Source organism: Limanda limanda, chromosome 2 (assembly GCF_963576545.1).
Source record: "Limanda limanda chromosome 2, fLimLim1.1, whole genome shotgun sequence".
Taxonomy (NCBI): domain Eukaryota; kingdom Metazoa; phylum Chordata; class Actinopteri; order Pleuronectiformes; family Pleuronectidae; genus Limanda; species Limanda limanda.
In genome coordinates, this window is record NC_083637.1 from 22,762,480 (window position 1) to 22,773,247 (window position 10,768).

General features: G+C 41.9%; 1 protein-coding gene across 1 annotated transcript; it reads left to right on the forward strand.

Annotated features, from left to right (window-relative positions):
• Positions 1 to 7,517: 7,517 nt before the first annotated feature.
• On the forward strand, positions 7,518 to 10,259 carry LOC132996542 (GTPase IMAP family member 9-like). Its single transcript, XM_061066840.1, has 2 exons — positions 7,518 to 7,579; positions 9,376 to 10,259. The coding sequence occupies exons 1-2, from the start codon at positions 7,555 to 7,557 to the stop codon at positions 10,194 to 10,196; spliced, it is 846 nt and encodes a 281-aa protein (XP_060922823.1). The 5' UTR covers positions 7,518 to 7,554; the 3' UTR covers positions 10,197 to 10,259.
• Positions 10,260 to 10,768: the final 509 nt, after the last annotated feature.

The following is a 10,768-nucleotide window of genomic DNA, read 5'->3' on the forward strand; positions in this document are numbered from 1 at the left end:
TGCCAAAAACCCTGTACACAGACAGAGGTGTAAACACTTTGACATAAAGTACCACTTTATCAGGTCAACTGTGATTGAGGGAAGGGTGATTTTGATGTATTGTTCTACTGATGACATGGTTGCTGATGTAATGACCAAACCTGTAAATAAGTTGAAACTGAAGAAGTTTGCAAATGCTCTTTTTGGAGATTGATATGTGTATGACAGAGGTTCACATTCATTCTGTTTTACTGTGTTTCTTTTGCTTGAAGTATAGCAACCTGAGTTCAAGTGGGGGTGTTGAGATATATTCATTATGTACTCAGATGTAATGCTGTATTGTAATATGTATATATGGTTACGCCACAAGATGGCGCCAAGGTACAGGCTATAAGAGCCAACTTGCTATATGTTAGTGCGTCAGTTAAAAGTAGCTCTGACCGTGAGACTGATGTGTCAGCAGCCTGCTAATAAATACGCCAACGACGGCTAAAGATAACGCCATCATTTATTCTTTCCTCCGGATGCAACGGTAGCTGTAGCAATAGTGCAACACAACTCAACAACATCAATTAAAACCAAATTTACTTGAACATTTTACAGATAAATAAACATCACTTTGATAAGAACTACATACAATAACCATCTTTGAGAAATAATTATTTCCATCCATGTCCCATGTCTCGACTAAAATTGGGGAGGGATTTATGATCTGTGCTGCAGCCAGCTACCAGGGGACGATCATGACACGTTGGCTTCACTTTTGGGGAGCCTTCCTGCCGTCCATCTTTATTTACAGTCTATGATTTTGACAACGTCCAGGTTTGTTAAGCTGTTCATTAACCAACCACTAGATGGTGATAGAGTAACTGCCACCATTTCCATATTGTTTGAAGCACTTGGAGTTTGCACATTGCAGAAGAAGGCATGCTGGGAATTATCTCCCTGACAAGTCTGTGTCTCTCAGCAGAGAGTTGAAAGTAAAATAATGTGTCTTTGATTGTTGCAATGCAGGCTGAGCAGTCAAACAGGTAGAGCTTCTTTACCGACTTCCTGAAAGTCTCAGCTCTACAACAGTTAAAAATTAAAAGGGAGTTTTCATTTTTTTGGACGATGATTGGACGTGTTGTGTTTCAGGCTGTGTGTGTGTGTGTGTGTGTGTGTGTGTGTGTGTGTGTGTGTGTGTGTGTGTGTGTGTGTGTGTGTGTGTGTGTGTGTGTGTGTGTGTGTGTGTGTGTGTGTTAAAACTGAGATTAGAACAGACCACTTGCCACTTCTCCAGCTAAGCCAATTGGTCAATGATTTTATCAAAAGCTTTTTTATAAGTTCTGGTTTCGTTTCCCCAGAAAATGCTTTGGTGCAGGAAAAAAAAGGGGAGGAGGAATAACGCAACAAACACATAAGTAGAGATGTACTGTGATCTGTACGCTGATAAAACCACTTACAGCTTCTGTGTTTCAAAGTCAGCTTTGACCGTCTCTCCTCCACCACATGATGCCTTTAAGCACAACCAAAGGTGAGTCGACTTTTGCTGAGTGATATATGCAGTCTTCGTCCTGTGAGCTGACAGTGGTGTATAAAGTACTTGAAAGCCATACTTGACTAAAAGTACAGATATCTTACCTGAAAGTGACTCCGGTAAAAGTAAAAGTCACCCGTCAGAAAATGACTAGAGTAAAATCTTAAATGGGACATATTATGCCCATTTTATCACAAGTTGATATGGTTCCTTGTGGTCTTAATGAAATGTCTGTAACATATTTTGGTCAAAATACCACAAGGATCATTTAAATCAGCACCTTTTTACCCTGTCTAAAACAGCCCTCCTCAGATTTACCTGTTTTGAGTGCCTATTCCTTTAAAAGCTAATGAGCCAAGGCCATGTAAGAGAGACTCCCGTTTCACTTGTGACGAGAGAATGATAACGAAGCGCATTCTCAGTCACTCAAGCATGACATCTCTGACTTAGAGGAACCATAACAAATCGCGGGAGATGTTTTCTTCCAGAGTTTTTGGGTCGGTAGACATGCCAGATACCCAAATTAACGTGTAGAAGCACTACAAAGTGGAATTTTCATAATATTTCCCCTTTAAAGTAGCTCATATTAATTGTACTTAAGTATCAATAGTATCTGGTGTTAATATGTACTTAAGTACCAAAAGTAAAAGTGCTTTTATAGTAGGCCTATACAGACACAAAACAACCCAAAATTGTTCTCTTCAGGATTTATTTCAACTGACTGAAAAATTAAAACAACAATATACATATAATGTTTAATTTTACAATTTGGAACCTCAGATGCTGAGGTTCAAATAGTATTGGACTAGTGCATCTGAACTTCTAGAGACAACAAAGAATCAACACAACAGAATAAACAAGTGCCTCTGGCGTCTACCTAAGAACACTAATAGACCAAAGTATAACCACTAAAAAAATCTGTAAATATCACTAAACATGGACCTTTCATCAGTAGCAAGAATGATACACAATGCCCCTTATGATAACTCAGCAAAGGAAAACAAGATCTAGGCACACAAAACAAGATAGTTTCTCTTTTGTTAGCATGCACTGTGCTAGTACAAAGAAGAAAAAAATCACTGGACACAGTCTAGTTTTGCTGCCAAATGTCAGACCGAATAATAAAGACTGAACTGAACCGAGCTCCTGCATGAGCACCTGGATAATTCTAAAGGGAATAAATGGATGGGGAATGTGCTCGCATTGATTAAGCCCTCCCCTCTGTACACACATCTCTACTACCCATTGGATGGTTTGGTGAGGTGCTCAGATCAGCCCTGCCAGAGTTGGTCATGGCCCTGGCGGAGCGCCGAGAAGACAATCTCTAGAGAGTCAGGTCTAATCGTCTTAAAAGTGAAACTCGTAACAAGGTTTCTGAAGGTGAACCTAGGGAGGGATCATTACTGGTACAGCCTGATGATCCGGTCCGGCGGCAAACACGCCGCCGGACCTGCACATCTCCCGAGGCAGCGGGCCCGCGAGTGAGCAAGAGAGAGGTGCGCCGTGCTCAAGTAACGAGCCAGTTTTGAGAATATGCGAAGTAGAAAGTACAGAAATTTGTGTTCAAATGTAGCTGGTAAAAGTTAGAGCCAAATCCACTGTTTCCGAACTGTATCTCTGTCTTTTCTTCGACAGGCATCAGCTCTCCAGATGTCAGCAACCTGAGGATTGTTCTGCTGGGGAAGACTGGATCAGGAAAGAGCTCCACAGGCAACACCATCCTGGGACTACAGAAGTTTGAGACAAAGCCCCTCTCTCTGTCATCTGTGACAGCTCAGTGCAAAATAGAAACAGGGCACTTTGATGAAAGAACCGTGAGTGTTATTGACACCCCTGGGGTTTTTGATACATCGATGACAGAGCTCAAGTTGAAAAGTGAAATAGAGAATGTTATCGCACTGTCTCTCCCAGGACCCAATATCTTCCTGCTAGTGATGAGATTGGATGCACGGTTCACAAAGGAAGAGAAGAGTACTGTGAATTGGATCAAGGAGCACTTTGGTGAGGAAGCCAACAAGTACACGATGGTGCTTTTCACCAGGGGTGATCAACTCAAAGGAGGGTCAGTTGAGAGCGTTTTAGGAGAATGTCCTGAACTCAGGGAGCTCATCAGTGACTGCAAAGCTGGCTACATGGTGTTCGACAACACCTGCATGGAAAATCGCACTCAGGTGGCTGATCTCATTGAAAAAATAGACAAGACAGTGCAATTGAATGGAAGCTATTACACCAGCAGCATCTACGAAGAGGTGCAGAGGAAGAGGACAAACAAGGATTGGCGGGAGGGTTTCATTAAAACAGCACGCACTGTCGGCACTCACCTGGTGACGGCAGCAGCTGTTGTTGGGGTCGTATATGTAAAAGTTCCTCGATTCAAGCGGTGATGGTTCAAACCTGAACCTAAACCTAAACCTAAAAAACCCTTGTAACTTTTCAGTTTGATTTGTAAAAATCTAATAAAGGTTCAAAACTTGTGGTTTGGTTTGGTTCATGTCAATATCACATCATGAAAGGAAGATGAGTTTAAGAGGGACTTCAACAAACCTGCTGCAGTAGGTGCAGCATTTGGAGCAATGTAAGTATAAAAACACACTCTACCAAGATGCAGAACTCATACATTTAAAAAGTTATTTATCCCTGCTGCCATCAGCCCAACTGTGATATTTTGAAACTTAAACCTTGATCAATCAAATTCACACCTATCAATTTTAGAGTCTTAACTTAACCTATTCCTTCATTCTGTGTGAAGATGCAAACCACTGCACCACCATCCTGCCAGGGTAAAACTTATAATTTATATATAAAGTATAAATATTAAGCATCTGTGTCACAAATACTGAATACTTTATATGACTAATATGTTACATTCTGACTACTCTGCCAGTGTTGTGCAAGTTTACACCTCTCATGAACTAGTTCAAAGTTCAGTTCATACAAGTAAACATGAATAGTTCTCGTTCATAGTTCAACATTTAAATTCTGAACTAGTTCAAAATTCAGTTCATTTCATAGTTTTAAGGTGGAAAGTGAGAATGAAAGACTTAACTTGTTTTTTAAAGAAAACTTGATCCATCTCTACCCCTTGCCTTTACTGTCAGAATCTTAATCAGACAGTTTGTAAAAATCCCTCAGATAATAATTAGGTGCATCGGATGTAGTTGCTGAGTCTGCGTCTCTGCTTTCTCTTGCCATTTGTATATGAGACAGAGAGCTGTTGTGTTGCATGTATGGCCTGCCCCTTTAAGGAAAGTTTGTAGTGTGTGACGTAGTGCACCTGGGTATTGTGGGAAAAGACGCTAAAAGTATGCGTATAGCGAGAAGTGACGGACCACCTAGAGGGGATGCGAGTGTTGCTCCTGCTGTATATCCGAGAAATAAAGTGGCCGCATTGCAAGTAAAGAAACGTCTCCTCCTTCTTCACGGAGTGGTCCGGACGGCTGGTTACCGGCCAGACAGCGAGCCAAGAAGGCCAGTGAGCTGAGCTCCCAAGTACGGTTCGGAGCCGAGACACTGGCCAGAGAATACATTGCTTGTTTGGTCTGCATTTGTGTGCAATGAATCATGGGTAACGTAGTGCGAAGTCGAGTGAGTTGGTTTAGGTTAGGCTACGGACATTACAAGAGACAAGATACATTTAGTAATCCCAAACACATGCACAGTTACACTAATGCAAATTAGGGACATTTGTCCTCTGCCTTTGACCCATCTGGTGAACACAGCAGGACACACAGAGCAGCCATGCACGGCGCCCGGGGAGCAAGGTGCCTTGCTCAGGGACACTTAGACAGTGGAGGTAGGGAGAGTCCTCTTGGACTTTCAAACATGTCCAGGTGTTGTCCATCAAGGTATGTTTTCTTGTCACTCGGAGGAGTCGAACCAGAGACCAGTCTGATGTTCGTAATTTTCTGCCCATAGTCAAATTTTTCTGCCACTAGTCCACCGCCTCTCCCTTTCATTCTACGGGCACTGAGCAACGACATGGTGCAAGCATTCGATTTAGACAGCGTCTCTCCCCAGGAGAAGGAAAACATTCCGTAACGCTTTAGCTAGACCTCAGATAATATTGTAACAGACTGGTAGTTAGGTTAATGTTCTGTTTGACTGCTCTGTGTTTGTTATGACTTGTGTTCAGCTAAGTAGACTATGTTAAATACCTATTGAGATTTCCTGAGGGTCAGTGAATAGGTTGGGGTGGGGCACGTGACAGTTCTAGACCAATGGTGGTGGGGTTATGTGGGATGGGAGGCTCTCATTGGCTGATGAGTTGGCGGGTCAAGGGTGAATGAGGAAGGGGAGTGAAGAATACGGTGGTGCATGATAGGAGTGTCGGAGTTACGATCAAGAAGTGTGTCGTGTTTGTTGGACTTAAATAAAGTAACACATAAAGAGAGAAGTTCCCTGTTGTCTATAAGCGAGGACGTTACAATATGAACATGCTCACCATTGAAATTCATTATTTGTCATTAGGTTGCGTTCAGTTCATCGTTCTCATAAGAATGAACGTGTTCGATGAACGCGTTCTTTTGAACTCGTTCATGCACAACACTGTACGCTACCCACCCAATTGGTCCACTTTCTTCTGTCTCATTCGAATCTGCCAATCAAGTTTATCTCATTCGCCTGAAAATCAGAATCTCCTGATTTCTGAATTGGTGGTTGGACACAGGGCTGGGTTTAAAAAATATTCTCTGATTTAAATTGATCTTTATTTGAATGATCCGATATCGTCTCGAAAAAGGTTTGGTCTTTTAATATAAACCATTCCCCGTGCGTGAGCACTTTGTTTACATAAGAATAACTCAAACATTTTTGAACGAGGCGTGTCTCATCTCCTCCTGGAGCGAGGCGGAGTGCACACACAAACACACACGCACACACACACAAACACACACACACAGACACACAAACACACACAGGGGATGTAGTGACCATTCTCAGTCCCAGGACTCAGCTGCCAATCAGGATGTTTCATCTCATTTTTATAACATCAATTAAAACCAAATCTAATTATTTCCATCCATGTCCCATGTCTCGACTAACATGGGGAAGGGATTTATGACCTGTGCTGCAGCCAGCCACCAGGGGACGATCATGACACGTTCGCTTCACTTTTGGGGAGCCTTCCTGTCGTCCATCTTTATTTACAGTCTATGATTTTGACAACGTCCAGGTTTGTTAAGCTGTTCATTAACCAACCACTAGATGGTGATGGAGAAGGTGCCACCATTTCCACATTGTTTGAGGCACTTGGAGTTTGCACATTGCAGACGAAGGCATGCTGGGAATTATATCCCTGACAAGTCTGTGTCTCTCAGCAGAGAGTTTGAAAGTAAAAAAAAACGTGTCTTTGATTGTTGCAATGCAGGCTGAGCAGTCAAACAGGTAAAGCTTCTTTACCGACTTCCTGAAAGTCTCACCTCAGTTAACAGTTAAAAAACAAAGGGAGGTTAAATTTTTTGGACGATGTTCCCTTTGGTGTCCCCTCCAGGAATTGCTCTTGAGGGATTTCTCTGTTTATGTAATTTGTGTAGGTAATAATTTGAGTTACATGTTTGAGGCCAATCATTCCTCTCCCACCACATTTTCTCTTAACATTCAATGAACCTGCACTTTTGCCTCTGTAAAAATAACCCATTTATTTTATTTCTATTTATTATTAACTTTATAAGATAGTTGTGTTTGTTTCAGGCTGTGTGTGTGTGTGTGTGTGTGTGTGTGTGTGTGTGTGTGTGTGTGTGTGTGTGTGTGTGTGTGTGTGTGTGTGTGTGTGTGTGTGTGTGTGTGTGTGTGTGTGTGTGTGTGTGTGTGTGTGTGTGTGTTAGAACAGACCACTTGCCACGTCTCCAGCTAAACCAATCGGTCAATGATTTTATCAAAAGCTTCTTTATAAGTTCTGGTTTCGTTTCCCCAAAAAATGCTTTGGTGCAGGAAAAAAAGGGGAGGAGGAATAACGCAACACACACACAGGTACAGATATACTCTGATCTGTACGGCTGAGAAAAGCACTTACAGTTTCTGTGTTTCAAAGTCAGCTTTGACCGTCTCTCCTCCACCACATGATGCCTTTAAGCACAACCAAAGGTGAGTTGACTTTTGTTGAGTGATATATATTGAGTGATATATGAAGTTTTTCGTCCTGTGAGCTGAACCCAAATCCACTGTTTCTGACAGTGGTGTATAAAGTACTTGAAAGCCATACTTGACTAAAAGTAGTGATATCTTACCTGAAAGTGACTCCAGTAAAAGTAAAAGTCACCTGTCAGAAAATGACTTGAGTAAAAGTCTTAAAGGGGAAATAATATGCCCATTGTATCACAAGCTGATATTGTTCCTTGTGATCTTAATAAAATGTCTGTAACATATTTTGGTCAAAATACCACAAGGATAATTTAAAACAGATCCTTTTTACCGTGTCTAGATAAGCCCTCCTCAGATTTACCTGTTTTGAGTGCCTGTTCCTTTAAAAGCTAATGAGCCAAGGCCATGTAAGAGAGAATCCCATTTCACTTGTGACGAGAGAATGATACCGAAGCGCATTCTCAGTCACTCAAGCATGACATCTCTGACTTAGAGGAACAATAACGAATCACGGGTTTTTTTTCCTTTTTTTTGGGTCGGTAGACATGCCAGATACCCAAATTAACGTGTAGAAGCACTACAAAGTGGAATTTTCATAATATTTCCCCTTTAAAGTAGTAATTAATTGTACTTAAGTATCAAGAGTATCTGGTGTTGAAATGTACTTAAGTATCAAAAGTTAAAGTGCTTTTATAGTAGGCCTATATAGACACAAAACAACCAAAAATTGTTCTATTCAGGATTTATTTCAACTGACTGAAAAATTAAAACAACAATATACATATAATATTTAATTTTACAATTTGGAACCTCAGATGCTGAGGTTCAAATAGTATTTGACTAGTGCATCTGAACTTCTAGAGACAACAAAGAATCAACACAACAGAATAAACAAGTGCCTCTTGCGTCTACCATAGAACACTAATAGACCACAGTATAACCACTAAAAAATGAATTCTGTAAATATCACTAAACATGGACCTTTCATCAGTAGCAAGAATGATACACAAGACCCCTTATGATAACTCACCAAAGGGAAACAAGATCTAGGCACACAAAATAAGATAGTTTCTCTTTTGTTGACAGCCTACACAGTGCTAGTACAGAGAAGAAAAAATCACTGGACAGTCTAGTTTTGCTGCCAAATTTCAGACAGAATACTAAAGTCTGAACTGAACCGAGCTCCTGCATGAGCACCTGGATAATTCTAAAAAGAATAGAAGGATGGGGAATGTGCTCGCGTTGATTAAGTCCCTGCCCTTGGTACACACATCTCTACTCCCCATTGGATGGTTTAGTGAGGTCATCGGATCGGCCCTTCCAGAGTTGGTCATGGCCCTGGCGGAGCGCCGAGAAGACGATCTCTAGAGAGTCAGGTCTGATCGTCTTAGAAGTGAAACTCGTAACAAGGTTTTGGAATGTGAACCTAGGGAGAGATCATTACTGGTACAGCCTGATGATCCGGTCCGGCGGCAAACACGCCTCCGGACCTGCACATCTCCCGAGGCAGCGGGCACGCGAGTGAGCAAGAGAGAGAGGTGCGCCGTGCGTAAAGGTGCGCCTTGCGCCAACCTCCACTGCTTTAGTAACGAGCCAGTTTTGAGAATATGCGAAGTAGAAAGTACAGAAATTTGTTGTCAAATGTAGCTTGTTAAAGTTAAAAGTCTTCAGGAAAATAAATACTCAAGTACAGTACAGATATGTGAAAAATCGACTTAAGTACAGTAACAAAGTAATTCTGCTTCGCTACTTCCCACCACTCGTTTCTTAACTATGTATCTCTGTCTTTTCTTCCACAGACGTCAGCTCTCCAGATGTCAGCAACCTGAGGATTGTTCTGCTGGGGAAGACTGGATCAGGAAAGAGCTCCACAGGAAACACCATCCTGGGACTACAGAAGTTTGAGACAAAGCCCCTCTCTCTGTCATCTGTGACAGCTCAGTGCAAAAAAGAAACAGGGCATTTTGATGAAAGAACCGTGAGTGTTATTGACACCCCTGGGGTCTTTGACACATCGATGACAGAGCTCGAGTTGAAAAGTGAAATAGAGAATGGTATCGCACTGTCTCTCCCAGGACCTCATATATTTCTGCTAGTGATGAGATTGGATGCACGGTTCACAAAGGAAGAGAAGAGTGCTGTGAATTGGATCAAGGAGCACTTTGGTGAGGAAGCCAACAAGTATACGATGGTGCTTTTCACTAGGGGTGATCAACTCAAAGGAGGGTCAGTTGAGAGCGTTTTAGCCGAATGTCCTGAACTCAGGGAGCTCATCAGTGACTACAAAGCTGGCTACATGGTGTTCGACAACACATGCATGCAAAACCGCACACAGGTGGCTGATCTCTTTGAAAAAATAGACAAGACAGTGCAATTGAATGGAAGTCATTACACCAGCAGCATCTACGAGGAGGTGCAGAGGAAGAGGAGAAACGCGGAGTGGTGGAAGAAGTGCGGAGAAAGAGTGAACACTCTCAGCGGTCACCTGCTGACGGCAGCAGTTGCTGGGGCTGTAGCAGCAGGGGGACTTGCCATCCCAACATGGTCACTATTAGCGATCGCAGGTTCAGGAGCTGTTCATTTCACGTGGGGGTGGCTCAAACCTAAACCTAAACCTTAACCTAAATAACTCTTGTAACTTTTCTGTTTGATTTGTAAAAATCTAATAAAGGTTAAAAACGTGTGGTTTGGTTTGGTTCATGTCAATATCGCATCATGAAAGGAAGATGAGATTCAGGGGGACTTCAACAAACCTGCTGCGGTAGGTGCTGCATGTGGAGCAATGTACGTATAGAAACACACTCTGCCAAGATGCAGCACTCATACATTTAAAAAGTTATTTATCCCTGCGGCCATCAGCCTTTAAAATGTCTCCCTGTGATATCTTGAAACTTGAACCTTGAAGAACCATTCACATTCACACCTATGGTCAATTTAGAGTCCTAACTTAACATATTCCTTCCTTCTGTGATGATGCAAACCACTGCACCGCCATCCTGCCAGGTTAAAACATTTAATTTATATATACATTTATAAATATTAAGCATCAGTGTCCCAAATACTGAATACTTTATATGACTAATACATTACATTCTGACTACTCTGCCCACCCAATTGGTCCACTTTCTTCTGTCCCATTTCTGCCAATCAAGTTGATCTCATTCGCCTGAGAATCGTAATCTCCTGATTTCT